The sequence below is a fragment of the Miniopterus schreibersii genome, assembly GCF_964146895.1.
Source record: "Miniopterus schreibersii genome assembly, chromosome: 8".
Lineage (NCBI taxonomy): Eukaryota > Metazoa > Chordata > Mammalia > Chiroptera > Miniopteridae > Miniopterus > Miniopterus schreibersii.
Genome location: NC_138109.1, coordinates 24,025,871 through 24,043,795, shown reverse-complemented (window position 1 = coordinate 24,043,795; position 17,925 = coordinate 24,025,871). Strand labels below are relative to the sequence as shown.

Here is a 17,925-nt window from a genome sequence, read left to right as displayed (position 1 = left end):
ACAGCTGTTGTTGTCACCAAGTCATTATTACAAACCTGCCTTGTGCCTGAGGCCTGGGTTCCAAGGCTGGGTGGCAGGCAGGCAGGCGCTGAACTCAGAAGCAACCGCAGCCCTGGCTGACTCAGGCTGAGGAGGCATCATGAGAAACTGTTGCTTTATGGTCAACCTGAGCCAGCCCAGCTGTGGTCCTCCTCTCCCCACCCCCAAGATTCACCCAAATCTGAGGCCATGAGCCTTCCAAGCCCATTCAGGGCTCCTTATCTGGAGAGATAAAGGTCCCCTCCCCTTAGATGGTGGATCCATTCAGCTTGCTGCTGTATGACCTTGGCAACCCTCACCCTCTCTGGACCAACCTTGGGGAGTGGTGGGTGGGAGGCCTCGTAAGGCTCCCTGGCGTGTCTTCCTGGCAGGCATGGTGGTGGGGGTGGGGGCTAACCTACTGCTTCTGGGTACCAGATGAATGGGTCCTGCTCTCTTCCTCCCCAGTATCTGGCCCAAGCTGGTGGAGTGAGTTCTCAGCAACCCTGCGACATCTTCCTCCTGAAAGTCTGGGGTTATTGTTATTATTTGACAGATGGGGAAACTGAGACCCAGATTTCAGAAGGCCCTCATCCAAAGCTACACAGCCAATAGCCAGGACACTGGTGTGTGGGTCCCCAGCCAGGGGAGTCAGGGCTCATCTGCTATAGACCTCCATTGGCTCGTAGGGGCCTGGCTGGGGATGCCTGGCTCCCACCCTTCCTAATCCTCCCAGAACACCAGCTGTGTGCCAGGGATTGGACAAGAATCATCAGCTTATGTATGAGGCCCTCACGTGAATCCGTAGGACAGAGTGGGAAGCCAAAGTTCAGAGAGCTGGAATTGCTTGGCTCAGGGCGCATAGCCTAAGAGGGAGAGTGCAGCTCTGTTCCCTATACCCCTGCTCTGTGAGCAATACCAGCTGCTCCCCAATCTGACAGGGTTTCAGGGTTCCATCAACACCAGGCCTCAGGGAACCTGCAGGAAGGCACTCTGGTCTCACAGACACCCCATGGCTATGAGTGGACAAAGAGGGGTGTGCCCAACCTGCCAGGGTGGACCCTGCAGGTCCGCCTGGGCCCGGGGCTCCTTGCCAGGCTCAGATGAAAGCGTGAGGTCATTGGGCCATCCCAGCTCCCTGTCTGATCTCGCTACCGTGACTCAGCCCTGCCTTACCCAAACCTCCTCCTGGGGACCCCAGCAATGGCCTGGACTGGCCCGGGCTGCCCCTGCTGCCTGCTCGCCAGCTCAGGGCCTCCCATCCTGAGTCACCACTCACCTCACCAGCTGCACACTGCTCAGTGCTCAAGCAGCCTACTCCTCTCCCCCAAGCTCCCAGAGTTCCTGCTGCTAAAGGCCCAGGAGCCAGGCTGGGGAATGGGGGCAGTTCTGCTGCTATCCTCAGGCTCCACCCCCAGGGCCTGCTTTTAGGGACTCTCTGGCCCTGACAGGAAAATATAGAATTGAAATTAAGAGGTCAGGTTAAGGATTCAGGCAGACCTGGGTTCAAATCCCAGCTCCTTCCTTGCCAAATGGATGACATCAGACAAGGTACCTCAGTTTCCCCATCCGAAAAAAAGAGAGTAATAAAAGGAAGCTGCGTCTCAAGTGGATTCTACATGAGATTACATTTGCCAGGATAGCGCTTAATAATGCAGCCTGTGAGGCAGGCAGACCTAGATTCAAATGGCTGTGTGTCCTTAGGCAAGCCCCTTTACCTCTCTGAGCCTCAGGCTCCTTCTCTGCAAAATGGGAATAATCAGACAAGTGACCTCTTGCTGTGGTGATTGTAAAGGGTTTGTGCAGTGGCTGGCCCCCGGGACCAGACCTGGGTAAACGGTAGCTGAGATTAATTCTTAAAGTGCCAGACAGTTATTGAGCCCAGGATGGTTTCAATGAATGAGGGAGAGATGGGAGTAGATGTTCTGGCTCTTCCTTTGATAAGAGAACAGCATCAGGGGACAGCTCCCTGGGCACTGAAGCTCCAGGGTACCCTCCGCAAGCTGAGCTCCAAATTTCCCTAGGTAAGTCCAGAAGGCTCTCTGAACAGGTCTCTCTGGGCTGCAGCTGGCCTTGCACTTTCCAGTCTCCAGGGCACCCACAGAGCCCCTCATTTCATTGAAGACAAAGCAGATGCTCAGGCAAGACCAGGGGCTTGCTTGCAGCCTCCCAGCTAGAAGCAGAACCCAAGCCTACAACTCCACTTGTCCCTCTCGCCAGCCTGGGAGCTGCCTCCCTGAACCCAGGGCAGCCTCACCTCCCAGTCTCAGAGACAGCACTCAGGGGGACTCACAGAGCTCATCTGCCCACTGCAGGCTCCTTGAAGCCCTGCTGGAAACTCAGTTTCCCAAACTCATCCCAAACGCAACAGCACCCAGTATTTTCCTTGGAACATCCGACAGGAAACACAGCTGTGCTGCCACCAGCCCACGAAGCATTTGTCTTCATCGTATCCCACTGTGCTCAGGAGGCAGCTCCCCGAGTGTGGGGACCCAGTTAGCCTGGGCTGGGCCCAGTGGAGGAAGGGTGGACCCCGGAAAAAAATTTCTCTGACCTCCCCATTTCCAATTCAACAGGTATTTATTGATCATGTGACCTGGACGAAGGGACAGAGGCTGGGGGAGGTCACTTAGGTGGAGAAGGGCACGCGGAGTAGAAGTGGCACTGACCCTGGGGTGAGACAGGCCTAGGTTTGAATCCTGACCGTTACAGGTCAGGCCAGCCTCTCAGAGTCTGCAGCCTTGTCTAAAAAGGGGCGCACTGACACACCTTGAAGGGATATGCTGCAAGGACTAAGTGAGAACGAGAGCGTGAGGATGCTCTGGAATTAGGCGTAATCGAAGCAGTGGCCACCACTGGAGCCCTGGCTCATTTATTCCTTGGTATAGCCTATTACCATGATTGTATCCATTTTATAGATGAGGAAACGTGGGCTCAGAGAAGGAGGAAAGGGCACATGTAATGAGAGGTGGCTATAAATGAGAACCAGGTGAGTGTTTAGAGGAGGGTCATATTTCATGTCTTAGGTAGAATTAGGAAGGCTTCCTGGGGGAGGTGGCCCTTGAAAGATGGGCGGCATAAATCAAGTAAGAATGGAAGGAGCCTGGGAGGCCCCAGCTTGCACAGAGACATGGAGGCAAGAAAGCCTGTAGCGTATCCAGAGAGTGACCAGCCCTGTGCCCTGTGGGCTAAAGCCTTGGGCACCCAGGTCAGTGTTGGTGGGATGAGGAAGGGAAGGTGGGTCAGAGTCAGACCCCAAGCAGCCCCGATGCCAGGGTGGGCATTAGGGTTTGGTGAGACACTTTACCCTGACACCAGGCCAGGTCCCGGCTGCAGACTTCCAACCAAAGCCTGGTGTTCTTAGGAAAGCAGCTTTGGCCCAACCTCAGTAACTTCTTGTCTGGTGTGGCATTGTACAGTGTGCCACAGCAAATGTGGTTGAGTGGAGCAAGCCGGGGTGGCGGCATGCCACCCCTAGGAGGGACTGTGTGACCCAGAGCAGTGGAGGGGCCATTCACGGGGATCTGGCCCATGTTGTGCAACCCTGCCCCCCACTACCACCACACACACACACACACACACACACACACACTCTCCTCCCCAGAGCGTGTTTCACTGAGAGGCCCACACGCACCTGCAGCCCGGGGTGAGGAAGGGAAGACAGAGGCTGCCTAGCAGAGCCCTTCCCACCATGCCAGACAGTGGGCCGGACCTCCGCTGGCCTTGCCATAAACCTCTCAGCAGCTGGGACGTGGGGTTTTCTTCTATGATGCCTCTGACAGATGAGGCCTCTGACATTTAGGAAGGTTAAACAGAGGTGTGTCCTTGGTCACATGGCTAGGGAGCAACAGACACAGACCCCAGATTGGCCAACCCCTGCCCTACACTACTCTGGCCTGGCCCAGTGCTGGACACTTGTCCACAGGAGGATAGGAGTGGAGGTGGGATTCAGGCTTGAGTCACAGAGCTTTGAAGCTGGTAGCCGGATCGGCTGAGCCTCAAAGGTTCCAGGGCTGGGATGGCCCCTGACTCACCCCCACATCCCAAGCCAGCCCCAGGCAGCGGCTTCAGCTCCTGACCTCCCTCCTGCCTACCAGAGCCTAGCTGTGCCCCTCCTGGGTCATTCATGGCTCAAGATTCCCTAGAGCTGTGGGGGAAGGCCAAGGCCTTTAGGCCAGGAGGTATCCCAGGCACACCTCTGCTCAGGATATCAGCCAAAATGACTCGGAAACCCCAGGCTTTGCCTACCTGCTAGGCACCAAGTTACCCTGATGACATAGGCACCAGGCACTTATTTTTAGTTGACACTTACTTCTAGAAAGAAATACTGTGCTTCTGCACAGCCCAGCCTCCTGGTGGCTCACCCCTTCCCAGAGGGGAAAGGCGGCTTCCTGGTGGGGCGCTGGGTGTGCCTTGGAAAACATGGGTTCTAAGCAACAGAGTGGGTGTGACTGAAAAAGCACCAGCTACATGTCTTGGCTGGTGGTGACGGTGGGATGGAAGAGAAGGTTGGGGTTCCAGCCCCTCCGAGTGCAGGGGCCTAGACCTCAGAGAGAAAAGAGTCCAGTTATTCTGGGTTTCTTGGATCCAGGCCTGGCCAGGCAGCCTCTGGAAGGCTCTTCCACCCCCTGGACCTGGGTTCCTCATCTAGGCATAGACCAAAGGTCCTTCCCTCTCCGGCTGCCTGTCTGATTTTTTCCTTAAAGTTTATCTCAACTCTTTCCCGTTAGAACAGTTTGAAGATGGTATCAGGCAGAAAAAGGGACCTAGACCTCCCTCCTCAGAAGGGGTGTCTATGCACAGGCAGGCTCTATCCTTGTCTGTCCATTTCACTCCTGCATTGGGCATGGACCCTGTGCCCAGGCCTGTGCTGGGCCCTGGGGTGGGGATTCTAGAGAGGACCATGCCTCAGAGAGCTCATCGTCAGTGGGGAAGCACATGTCTTCGCAGGAAATAACCCAGTGTTTTCAGGACAGTATAACATGCCATTCAAAACCCTCCAAGCTTTGGACCTTCTAACCCCCAATCATATCTGTCATGAAGGAAGACGATGCATGGGAGGCTGGCCGTGTAGATGGAGAATGGAAGGGTGGTTAGAAGGTTAGGTGATGGGTGGATGGGCGGGAAGAAAGACAGAAGGATAGATGAATGGATATGGACATGGGAAGTCGAACCGGTGGATGGATGGGTGATGGATAGATGGGTGGATTGTTAGGTATGTGTGATAGAGGCTGCTGGCCCCATAGCAGATAAAGATAGGGAAAAGTTCTAGCCCTGCCTCTTGTTCATTGTGTGACACTGAGGAAGTCATTTCCTTTTCTGCAAAGTGAGAATCTTATCTGGAAAGCCTTCACAGGTAAAGTGAGACTCATGAGCCCAGCATGCCTCCCAGGTCTGTTGTGGACATCGGCAAAATGAGAATGGACTGTCCATACCTACCTCACAGCTGGAACCAAGCCTCAGCCACCGCCTTGCGGGCAAGGCTGCCTGCTGCTCTTGCCTTTGGAGTGAGGGCTCCCACAGATGCAGGTGAGAAGCTACCTCTGCTCCTAAGCTCCCCACTTTCCCAGCCTGCATAGAGCGCTCTGCCTGGTAAGAGCAGGGAAGGGACCCCTGGAGACAAGATGCTGCAGGAGGGCTTCCCACAGGCTAGAGAGTTGAGAGAACACATTGGAGGCACTTGGGGCTCAGGGCTAGGGCTTCGGAGTTACACAGGTCTGCTTTGTAGCCTTGGCTTAGACATTGGGCAAGTTGTGAGCCTGTTTCCTCACTTATAAAATAGGAACTAATTATGGCACCCACCTCTTCAGGTATGTTGTGACAGAAGGTAATGTATGTAAATCACTTAGCACAGGGCTTAGAATATATTAACTACTCAAGAAGTCTGTGTTTACCCCACGCCCCTAAAAGGCTAAGTGGGCCCTTTGCTCTTTGGAGGTAAGTCAAAAATTCTGAGTTCAGAGACTTCCATAGTGGATGCCCAGTCCCTGAGTTGGTTTTCTCGTTTCAAAACGTCCAGCCGGACTCACACGGTGCCTGGACTGAACAGTACCTGCTCTCGGCTGAAATTCCAGCAGTTTGGTGGGCCTCGCTGACCTTGTTCTGATTACCCTTAGATTAATAACAAACAGGCACATGAATTATTCCTTTAAAAGCACAGTTTATGCGGGAGATATAAATCTTTCCAAGTAGGCTGAGGTGGAGGGAGGAGAACAACTAATAAGGGGGTGTCCTCTGGGGGAAGCCGTTGAGACCAGGGAGCTGGTCCTGCAAGGCTGAGGTTGCCCTTGCGGAGACCCATGTGGGACAGTGGTGTGGGTGGTGTCAGGCCCTGCAGGTTCAGGGTGAGCTGTGGCTGATGGCAAGAGGCCCAGACCACCCACCAGAAAGAGGCCCTGGGGCTGAGTGTACCCAGGCCCTAGTAGGGGCAGCCTTGACTCACAGCCTTGGGGACATAACTTGGGGACAAGTGTTGATGGGAATGTCTGAACTCCCTCAGTCCCTAAATCCCCAACCCAGGCTGGCTCCAGGGCGATATCCTCCCCAGCCCCCATTCCCTGGGGCTCCAGACATCGCCCCCTAGCCAGCCCCATCTTCCCAGCTGCTCGCTCTACTAAGCCGCCTGCACGGTATGTGCCTGTGACCAAGGCACTGTGTCCCTTCCATTAGGGCTGCAAACAGAACTTCCTGAAACCTGGAGGGGCCAGGTGGCAAGGGGGAAATGACTGGTTTTCCGGAGGTGAGAGCGGAGGGTCCCAAGCTGGGAGTCACAATTACAGCACAGTCTACAGGGCCCAAGTTTGGGGAGCTCTAAACTCAGTCAGAGTGATTGTTAGTCATAGGCTGTCCATGCTGAGAGTGCCCCTCAGGGTCAGTGGGAAGACAGGAAAGTTTTCCAGGGAAAGAATGGGACTGCCCAAGGCCACACAGCATGAACAGGAACTGGGACAAAAGTTTGTTGCTCCCGCTGCACCAGCCACCTGCTCCAACCCATGCCTGTTCTGTGGGACAGCATCACCAGGACATTTAATCCCCGCTCCTGGGCACCCTCTACCCCATGCAGCCCCCTGGCTGCTGGACAGCTGCCCGGTGGACCCATATTTGCCGTCAGTGCAGATGCGATAGAGCTTTGGGGTATGCAGGCAGATGGCCTAGCCCTGTCCCAGTGCCCGGGTCCTTGGGAGCCGTTCCCAAATGGACCCAGAGTCTCGGGCTCAACCTGGACCCGTGGGAGAGCCTCACTGCTGTGCAAGAAAGGATGGGGCTGGATCAGAAGCCAAGAGAGCATGTCTGGCCCCATCATTGTCTTGAAGACGTTGCTCCTCTTAGACCAGTTATCTCATCCAGAAAATGAGGTTTGGAGAGGATTCCCAGAGGGCGATTTCTAGCCCAGCGTCTCACCCAGAAATCTGCCTCAACTGCCCTCTTCTGCCAGCTGCCCTCCCCACAAATCTCTACCTTTTTTTTTTTTTTTTATCCTCACGTGAGAATATGTTTATTGATTTTAGAAAAAAGGGGAAGGAAGAGAGAAACATAGATGTGAGAGAGGAACATCAATTGGTTGCCTCTCATCACCCTGACTGGGGATTGAACCCACACCTTTTGATGTACAGGAACGAAGCTCAAATCAACACACGGCCGGAGCAAATCTCTCCCTCTTGGTTGAGCTGGCACCAAGCAAAAGTGGAGCATATTACTTTGTGTGCAAAACTAACCCCCCAAATCCTGATGTGACCTTCAGGGAGTCCCTGCCCCTCGACCTGCAGCCTTTACTAGCCCAGGCAGGTAGCAGGGCCAGGTGGGGTTGGGGAAATCAGCAGGGCAGCTGACTGGGGCAGTTGGTGGGGGCCAGTGCAATGGGGTGGGGGGGCCATGGAGCCAGGCCAGCCGGGAGGGGCAGAGGTGAAGGTTTAGGGCCTACTAAGGGTCCTAGGGGGCCGGGGCTGGCTATTTTTAACTCAGCTTAATTTTCTCTGCCTGGAAACTTAACTCTTGCCCGTGACGTAGCCCCGTTTCCGTAATGCTTTCCCCCTAATACCTGGGCTTGCTCAGGTTCCTTGAGCCGAGCCTCTCCATTTCACAGAGCCCTGTATGCCCAGCCCGGGCAGAGGGCAGGGAAGAAGGGAAACTGGAGTCGGGCACAGCTCCCTGCACTGACCCTGCCAGGCTGGGCGGCGGCCCCTGGCCTGTTGTCATCCTCCTTTCACACCAGAGAGGGATCCTGCCTCCTGGTCCGTTTAATTCTTCTATTATGTTTCCCAGACTCAAGCCTCCAGCTCCCTATTGTCCTGAGCAGGCACTTTGCGGTTGTGTAAAGATTAGCCGGCTGAACCTTCCTCTCGCTCGGGATGGTCTTTCTCTTTTCCTTCCTGGGTCCGAGCCTTTCTCCCCGCCGCGCTGCTTCCTGCTGGGGGGGGCTCCCCCCATCTCTATCTGCCTCCTGCCCGCTCCCTCCCCTCCTGGCCCCTCTGTCTCCCGCTGATCTGCTTCTGCTGCTTTCTTCTCTTCACGGTTCGGTGGTTTGAATTCTTGATGCACCTCCTACCCCCATCCTAACCCTGCTTAATTCTGTATTCATATTCTCTCAGAGGCTAATAGAAATGACTGGAAGTATTGCTCACCTCATTCCAGAAATACTCTTCTAAATTCTTGGAGAGGGCCATGCGGGGGAAGGCAGTGAGCACTACACGGGGAGTCACTGGTTTGACGGAGAAAGAGATCTGAGTTCCAGAGCCCTCTCTGCACCTACGGGCTGTGCGACCTTGGCCAGGCTCCATTTCCTCCTGGCCAGTCGTGGAGCTGATACCAGATAAAGCAGCTGCCTCCTGGGCTGTGATGAAGAGGAAATGAAAGTGTTCTGAGCACACAGTAGGTGCCCAGGAATGTTTGTTCCTGCTTTCACTGAAGCCTGACCCAGCCTGGCAGGGAAGGAAGAAGACACTGACAGGTCTCTCCCTCTTTCCATTCAGCTCCTCTCTACCACGACCACACACACACACACACACACACACGTACACACACGCGTGCTCTGGATACACTCAATGAACAACCAAGACTGCCTGTTTCTTTGTGGTCTCCTGTTTCCCCCTTCATAAATGTCTAATGCAAAATTGCTTCTGAACGCAGGAACTAGAAATTGGGCAGCCTGAGTCCTGGCAGACCCAATTTCCCCAGTTCAAAGCCAGGCATTTATTCATTCATTCCCCCTCCCTCAGAACTCATTCACTTAGAGTGTTCCTACTGTGTGCCAGGCAGCTCCAGGCCCTGGATTCTCTGGAGTTCTCTACCTCAAGATTGCTGGGGAGATAAGCTCAATGTCATGAGTCAGGCAGGCACCAGAGCCTGGGATTTCTGAGAAATAAAAGGGCCTTTCCTGTTGTGCCTGGAGACAGGTTCTCTGAGGAGAGGCTCAACACCAGTGCCGCCCCCTTCTTACCTCTAGCAAGGCCGGGTTTCTGAGCCAGCAAATGGGTAGGAGCCCTCAGGAAGCACCCACCACCACCTGGCCTTTTTTGCAGAAAATAGCCACTGAGATGAGCCAAGACATCCTGTCACATCCAAGACAAGAGACCTTTCAAGGGGCACTTTATGAGGGCCCACAGGGCATCTTTCTGGAAAGGACTCTGAAGCCCCCTTCTTAGTCTCAATGGAGCCTGGGAAACAACACATTAAGAACCCCCCATTTTGGCTTTGTTTTCAAACAAGAAAACTGAGACCCAGGATGGATACCCTTGGCCATGGTTGCACAGTTGAACCTGTTCAAGAAGGGACCAGAACTCCTGTTCCTGGGTGGGAAGAGGGGAGAGAGGTACTTCCTGGGTGAGGTAGAGATGAGGCAGCTCCAGGCTGATCAGAGGTCAGGGGTAGGCTGTGTCCTTCACTGAGGGAAACAGGCCCAGAGAGGGCTCTGACTTGCCCAGGGCCACACAGCCATAAGCAGGCTTTTCACCTCCTGCACCGTAGAAAGGGCACCCTCCGCTTGGCTGGCAAGACAGCAGGGTCTCTCCAAGGAGAGGGCAGGTTTGCTCCCCTTTCAAACTCTTAGCTCTAGACAACACCTGGGGAGCAGCCACAGAGAGAGTGGGGCAGGGGCCCTGGGCACTTTAGGGGGTGATTTGAGGAAGTTCTAGGGACTGGGAGGAGCCCTTAGGGATTGCAGGGGAGCCTCCGCACTCTGGGCACTCCCGGAGTACTCCAAGCTCAGTGGGAGGAGCTGGGCCTTCTCTCTCGCCTCTGCCCTCCCCTCTCCCTCCCCCCCCTTGGAGGCTGGGACTGGCCAGACGCCCCGGGAGGAGGCGTTGTCTCTGGCTCACGGCCCTCCACCCTGCCTGCGCTGCGCTGTGCGGCAGGGCTGGGGCAGGGGCGGGGAAGTGCCTCATTATAAGAAGCAGCCAGGGCACCGAGGCAATGAGCTATCGGCTTGGCTCAGCTTGGCAACAGGACGCAGGCAACAGGCGCGCTCCCTGCTCCCTGCTCCGGTCCGCCACCGCTATGGTTGCTGTGCCCACTGCCTGGTGCTCCGTCGCTCTGGCCCTGCTCCTGGCCCTGCACGAAGGTGAGCCATCCGGCCTCGCCTGCTGCAGCAGCCCCGGGTCTGTTCAGCGGTGTCTCCCCCTGGAGACCTCGGTGCCCCACCAGCCAGCTCTGGGCATGCGGGGCGGGAGCCCAGCGGCAGCGGCAGGGGGCCCTGCCAGCTCAGAGGTGCTGCTGCACAGGGCAGCTGCTGAGGCTTCCCGGGGCTGGCCCGGAGCTCCAGAGCCATGAAAGTGCCAACTTCCTTGATTATGCAGGAGGAGGAGTCTGTCGGGTCCCCCTATTCCAGCTGTGCCAGGCATCCTGACCCACCTCTCCACCTCTCTCTCCCTCCTGTGCGTGCAGGCAAGGGCCAGGCTGCTGCCACCCAGGAGCAGCCAATGCCCTCGCCCCATGCCGGCGGCTCCCACCTGCGGCCTCGGCGTTGCTCCTGCAGCTCCTGGCTCGACAAGGAGTGCGTCTACTTCTGCCACCTGGACATCATCTGGGTGAACACTCCCGGGTGAGCTACCGTGGGGATCCAGGCGGGCTGCTAGGAGTGGGGGCAGGGGCAGGGGCTACTGGCACGCTGGGAAACCTTGGGCACCGTACAGCTCTCCCTGGGCCTCCAGATGGGAGCACTGGGCTGATATCAATAGTTAGCAGTTATTGTTTCAACTCCCATGTGGAGGCTGCCTGAGCAATAAAGAGGGTGTCTCATGAGAATTCTCGCAACAGCTTGGGAAAAACATGTTGGCTCCATTTTCCAGGTCAGGGTACTGAGGCTCAGAGAGGTTAGGTGCCTTCTGCAAGATCACACAGAAAAGAGAAGGTGGTAGGTGCAAGCTCCATCCTAGGTCCGGTGGATGCCAGAGCTCACACCCGCTCTGCCATGCTGCCTCAGCATGATCTTCTAAGAATAATACAATTAATGACAGCGCCCATGTCTCGACTGTGCCAGGCCCTATGCCAAGCACGCTCGTGCATGATTATCTCAGGAACCCCTCCAATCCTCCCCTGAGGCAGATACTGCTGTTGTCCCCAAATGACAGATGAGAAACCTGCCCTTTGTCACCTGGTGGAGCCAGGGTGGGGGCCCGTGCTGTCTGTTCTGTCTGCACCCGCACTGCCTCCGGGCCACTGCATACTTCAAGCTGAAGTTTCTGTGTGCATTTGTGTTTTTTTCCCTTCCCCAAATTGCCAAAGACAAGAGAAGCCCGGCACGTAAGCGTGTGTGGAGCTAATCCACATTCAAACATTCGCTCAGGGTGGGAACCCTGCCAGTCCCTGCCTGCCGGGTCTACCTGGAGTCATTACAACCTCAGCCGCACCAGCTAAAATTAGCTCTGGCATCCGAAGGTGCTGGTCCAACCGGCCACAGGGCCCCTGCCCTGCCCTCGACCCGCCTTGGCTAGACTCTGATCTGAAGTCAGTCCCACCTGGTCTCATACACACATGTGCAGGCACACACACTCACCATTTTTAAGTCAAAACTCTAAGACATATATGTCACTCCTCTAGACAAGTGGGGACCAGGTGGGGGCAGCTAACTGTGAACCTGTGTGTTTACTTCTGGGAGATGGTATTTCCTCCCCTCCTCCAGGGTAAGCTGAGGGCCTTCTTTGAGAACAAGGGGACAGCCTGGTTCTATCATCTCAAGTTCCTGTCTGGAGAGGGTGCACTGGGAGGACTCCCTGGGCTTGGGGGATAGGCCGTGCAGAGGCCCAAAATGGGGAAGGGTCTTGAGTCTTGTCCAGGGCTACCTGGCACCTAGTAAAGAGCCTGTGGTGGGACTTCTTGAAGTCAGGGGCTGGTCACCTTTGGCTGCCACCCTAGTGGCATTCGTGGCCATCCCAGTGTGCAGTGTAGACAGTCCCTGCTTACCAATGGTAGTGACTTATCTAATCCTCCCTCCCTCCCTCTCTTCCTCCCTCTTCCTCTCTCTCCCCCCTCTCTTTCCACCCTACATCACTACCTTGCTGGCTGCCCGCCCACAGACAGACAGCTCCTTACGGCCTGGGAAACCCGCCAAGACGCCGGCGCCGCTCTCTGCCAGGGCGCTGTGAATGCTCCAGTGCCAGAGACCCTGCCTGTGCCACCTTCTGCCATCAAAGGCCCTGGTAGGTGGGCACCCAGCCTGCAGGGGCCAGGGGTGGCTGCTAGCCTGGGCCTGCCTTGGACAGCAAGGTGTCTGGGAGAACCAGCAGAGGAGCAAATGGGGGGAGGGGGAGCAGGGTCCTAGGGGCCCATAGGCGGCCCTGGGTCCATGGGCAGTGTCGCTTCCCGCAGGGAACCAGTCACCCCTGAGTCCTTCCCACTGCCCAGCTCTGGGGGCTTCTGAGAGCACCATGTCTCACTCCTGTGCAGGAGGGATTCTTCCCAGACCCCAAAAGGAGACAAGGCTTGTCCTGTCAGTCCACACAGCTGGTCAGAAGGAGAGCTGGGCTTCAGCCTTGGCTTGTCTGACCGAGTCCACAGGGCTTTGGATTCAGACCTGAGGCTCAGGAGACTTTGAAGCTTTCTCAATGGAGAAGTAACACCTGGAATTGGGAGACCATAACACTATTCCAGGGTCATCACAGAGTTGCTGGGGGGGGCGGGGGTGCTTTGCAAATCTCTAAACTCTTTGGGCCTCAGTTTTTCCATCTGTAAAAGAGTGGGAAACTTTGTTCTTTCCCTCCTCCACTTGGAGCTTTGGGGAAAGCAGAACCTGGCTTCACAATCCCAGCCTCCATTCCTATGACAGTTAACAATAAAACCCCTTTGAGACTCAAGCTGTGGCTCTACCCCTGCCTCAGTTTCCCCTGCAAATGGCCACACTCAGCTGCAGGTGGCTGGATTCTGAGAAAGCCAGCCACCCAGCTGCATCTTTCTGAAGCTAAGAACATTCCCAGTAGCTCAGTTTTCCCCACCCTGCCTGAGAAAGGAAGGATGCCAGGTGCACAGGGGTGGAAATGGATCTGTTCCTGAGGACAGGTGGAGGTAGGGTGGGGGCTGGGCTGGGCCTGCAGCCAGGTGGCCTCCGAGTCCTGGACAGCCCCTCACTTAGGCTCTAATGCTATTCATTCAGGGCTGAAGCCATGGCAAACCCAGGCATTGGGTCCCCAGCAGACGTGTTCAAGGCTGGCAAGACATGGACCACTGCAGGAGAGCTCCTGCAGCTGCTAAGGTAAAGGGGTCCTGCACTGACCAAGTGCCTCCTGTATGCCTTGCACATTTCCTCACATTTCTCTTATTTTCTATAAGAGGCAGGACTGCACCCCCATTGGACAGTTAAGAGAACTGAGGCTCAGAGAAGTGAAGGTACTTTCCCAAGGTCACACAGCAGTCTGGCATCTGGCTGACTCCAGAGCCCGTGCTTTTAGCCACTATGCCTGGAAGTAGACTCTTTAGAGAGTTTGAAGGTTCATGACTCTCAAAGGACCACAGGTGCTCATTCAGCCTGTGTCTGAATCAAGCATCTCCCATATGCTGGGGTCCAAAGGAGCCAACTACCCAGCCTGCTCCTTCCCCCCATCCCAGAATGGATCCCTCCCATGGTGGCCTTAGTATAGCTCAGCCCCAGTGTTGGCACACAGAAGGTGCCCCTGAATGTTTGTCCAACCAAACTGACTTGAGATAGAAGCCCCACATCTGGCCATGCAGCAGAGTGGCCAAGGGGCAGCATTCCAGCCAGATCTGCCTGATTTAAACCCAGGCCCTGCCACAAACAAGCTTTGTGACCTTAGGCTTGTCACTTAACTTCTCTGTGCTTTAAGTTCCTATTTTGAAATAGGGACAACAATGCTACCCATCTCATGGGTTGTGGTGAGGTCAGATGATTAGACATAATGAAGCGCCTCAAGTAGGGCCTGGCCCCCAGTGGGAGCCCTGGGGGTATTAGCCATTCCTGCCTCTGTCCCAGATGGCTCCTTAGACCAGCCAGTGCTGGGGCCCAGTATGGCTCCAAAGGGGTTCCTATCTTTGTGGGGAGACAGAAACAGAGGAGAAAAGACAGGGTGGTGAGATAGGCAGGACCCAGCATATACTTAGGAATTGTCTTAGGATGAAAAAAGTCAAAATAAGACTTTGCGAGGGCATGGCCCTTCAGGGTGGGCAGAGAGCTTGCTTAGCCAACCTGTGCTCCTCCTTACAACAGTTCAGGGCAGTTTTATCTTATAGACCCAGACAGGGGCTCAGAGAGGTTGAGACACTTGCCCAAGTTCCCACAGCTGGAACTGAAGCCAGCCTCCTAGCTTCCAAGCTAGAATGCTTTGAGCCAGGACGAGGCCACCTGAATGACACAAGTCCCCGCAAGGGTCTCAGCCAGGCTCAAAGGGCAGCTAGGACCCATATGAATCTGGGTTGGATCCCCTTCATCTGGAACTTGAAAAATGGGAACTGTAGTAGGTGGATTGGGGGAGAGCAGAAGGTGAGCAGCCTGGAGGGGATGGCGTGAGCCAAGGTGTGGAAGTAGGAAGGCAGGTCCTGGGACATAAAAACTGGGCTGTTCTTGGCCGTCTAGTCATTGCAGCAGCATTTAATGTTGAACATCAGCTTCGTCCAATCCCTTGTGGGCAAAGAAGCTTCTAGGCCTGGTTGAGCTCGTACTGATGGGCAGACCTTGTTTTCAGGGTCAGTGGCCACCTTCTGACCCCAAGGCAGCCACGATTAAGGGGTACAGTCCCTATTGCTGCTGCCTCTCACAGGGTACTCTTGGGCTGTCCATATCTCCTGAGATGCTAAATTGACCCTTCTTGATTCCAGGGACATTTCTTCTGCCAAGATCTGCTTCGCTAGGCGACAGCAGGAGGCAACAAAGAAGTCCAAGCCTACACACTCCGGGCGCAGGAAGAGATAGTGTTGGAAGCTGGAGAAACTCTGGGAAGGAAGCCTGTGTGGATATGGGAAGAGAGGGGCAGCCCAGGGCAGGGAGACTCTCCACCTGTTCCTGGACCTGGAAACCCACCTGCTGGGATTGGCACAAGCTATGGTCTCCCCGCCCTAGTGAGGGAAGTGAGGGAGACCCCTCAAGGCAGCTCCGAGCCCTCACGCTGCCCAGAAAAGCCTTCAGCTCCCAGGCTGCAGAGCAGCCTCCCACTCTGGCTCTGGTACCACATCCCTGCTGAAAAGAACTAACCTGGAGGCCATGTCCTGAGAGGTATCCTGTCTGTTGGCTACAAACCAGGAGCAACGCACAGTGATGGACGCTCACGCCTAAGCCAGCCAATGGCTGGTGTCTGCCCCCTTCATCTGTCCCCTCCAGCTCTCCCTCCCCAGAGTCCTGTGCCCTCAATGCCCTCAGGACGCTCCTGGTGAGGGGGCCTGTACTGCTTTACCTATCTGTATATAACTTATTTGCTCTAAGAACTTGGATAACTCCACTTATTTATTGTAATGTATTTTTTTAGACTTTCAATTATTTGCCGGCAAACTTGTGTTTGTAATAAACAATGAAAGGTACTCTGGCATTTCATCTTGGCTGAGCCAGGGGTAGGAGGCTCTTCTTGGGAAGGGGCTGCTTGGAAGTTAGGGGGAAACAGGAAGGGGGAGGAAAGGGCCAGAGGCAGGTGGCCAGAGGCCTGGGTTCTACTCCTCATGCTGTTGCTGGGCATCTTGGCTGCTAACCCACCCTCTCTGGGCTTTTGCCTATCATGTGCCTAGATAGCCATTTGTCGCTGTGACATCCAGGATTCCAGGACCTCCGTTCCTCTCAGACCAGGCTTTTCTCAGGAGCAGGTTCAGAAGGAGCCGAGGCTCACTTCTGCTCCATCTGCCCTGTGCCCCCAGGGGCTGCCAGAAGGCCCAGAACAACCTATCCAGTGAAGGCCGTGTGCAGTTCTCGTGGCCAGTGACGGGTGCTGCGGTGGAGCCATGGCCTGGCCCTGGCCTTGTCTCTCACCTTGGGCCTTGGATGAAGTTCTGCTAGAGGTGGCTTAACACTCCTCTGACTGAAGATGCCCAGGGCTCTAGGACTGGATTGGCCAATCTCACCCAGGCCCAAGAAGCAGCCCACCTGAGTCCCAGAGGCACCCAGCAACTAGGGCCGCCCCTGCTCACAGCTGCCTGGACCCACAGCCTCCATCCCTGCCAAATCCCCCCATGAGCAGGCTGTCCCTTTCCTCCCAGCTGGCCTGTGCTAAAAGTGGCAGGTTGTGGTCTAAGGCAGCAATCGAAAATTAATTATTTACACCCTGCTCTAATCCTGCCTTATCTGTGAAGCCATCCCTGACCCCTAATGGGAGAGTAGTGTGTTGACACACACTGCACACCGGCACTTCACCCTGAGTAACTTGTTTCATCCTCACAACCCTATGACATTGGTACTTTTATGATTCCCACTTTATAGATAATGCACAGAGAAGGCAACTGACTTGCCCAAGGTCACACAGCAAGTAAGTGGTGGCACAAGGATTTGAACTCAGAGTCTATCTTACATATGTATGTATGTATTTAATAAACATTTATTGATTGAATCCATGGGTCAGCACTGCATGTGAGCTTGAGCAAATCTCTCTCTTTTTGAGCCTCAGTTGTTTTTTTAATCTATAAAATGGCAAACAATAGCCCCTATCTTGCAGGGCTGGTGTGAACACTAAACGATTAAGAATGAAGAGACAGGAAGCAGTTCTGGGTTGAACTGTGGGCCTGATAAGAGGCAGAGGCTGCTTGTCAGGCCGTCAGTGGGTATGTGGTCACTAGACAGGCACAGAGCTAAAGGACCTGAGGGGAGAGAGACTGGGGTCGGCTGGGGTGGAGAGGAGTGGTCAGAGAAAGGCTCCTGGACAAAGGCTACTCCCATAGCCTCAAAAGATGAGTAAGATTGAAATAAATAGAAAGAAAATTAGGAGGCAACTCCAGACAGAGGGAACAGGGGAGTGAAAGTATAGCAGTGAGAGTGACAAAGGAGGTTCCCACAGAGGACCCCATGTGGCTGGAGCATGGTGAGGGGGTACAGCGGGAGTGAAGCCAGAGAGGCTTGAAGACTTTCACTTGTGGGCCATGGAAAGTCACCAAAGGTCCGTGAGCACAGGGATCCTGGTCAGAGCTGGGCTTTAGAAATATGCCCCTATAGGGTTGCACAGGAGAGGAGTGAATGAGGGGACAGGAGGCAGGGAAGCAAGCTCGCAACCAGCCCCTAGGGGTCCACCGTGCCTCCTAGGTGGTGAGGGTTGGGGTAACGGGGCCCAGCCCAGTAACTCTCTACCATGGCCCAGGGCCACAGCACACCTCTCAAATCTCAGCTGAGCTGATGCCAGGGGAATCTCACTCCCTGGAAGCCCAGCAGCTCATTCAGAATGATCCTGTCCCCACTGGGAGCCCAAAATAACAGCCAAGAGCTAAGCGGGCCGCCGAGTGGGACAACCCCAGGCGGCAGGTGTGATGGAAGCCTGGCAGAGGAATGATGCCATCCAG

At 55.2% G+C, this 17,925-nt stretch overlaps 1 protein-coding gene across 2 annotated transcripts; it reads left to right on the top strand.

Annotated features, from left to right (window-relative positions):
- Positions 1-10,427: 10,427 nt before the first annotated feature.
- EDN2 (endothelin 2) lies at positions 10,428-15,880 on the top strand (the record flags this gene model as incomplete). 2 transcript variants are annotated; one of them, XM_081144388.1, is made up of 5 exons in its annotated part: positions 10,428-10,573; positions 10,897-11,053; positions 12,528-12,650; positions 13,601-13,699; positions 15,277-15,880. In XM_081144388.1, 5 exons carry the CDS (start codon positions 10,510-10,512, stop codon positions 15,368-15,370), a joined length of 537 nt encoding a protein of 178 aa, XP_081000514.1. In that variant the 3' UTR covers positions 15,371-15,880. The 2 variants fall into 2 exon arrangements, with proteins under 2 accessions (XP_081000514.1, XP_081000513.1); XM_081144387.1 differs by lacking the exon at positions 10,428-10,573 and having other exon boundaries at positions 10,803-11,053.
- Between the last annotated feature and the right edge of the window lie 2,045 nt (positions 15,881-17,925).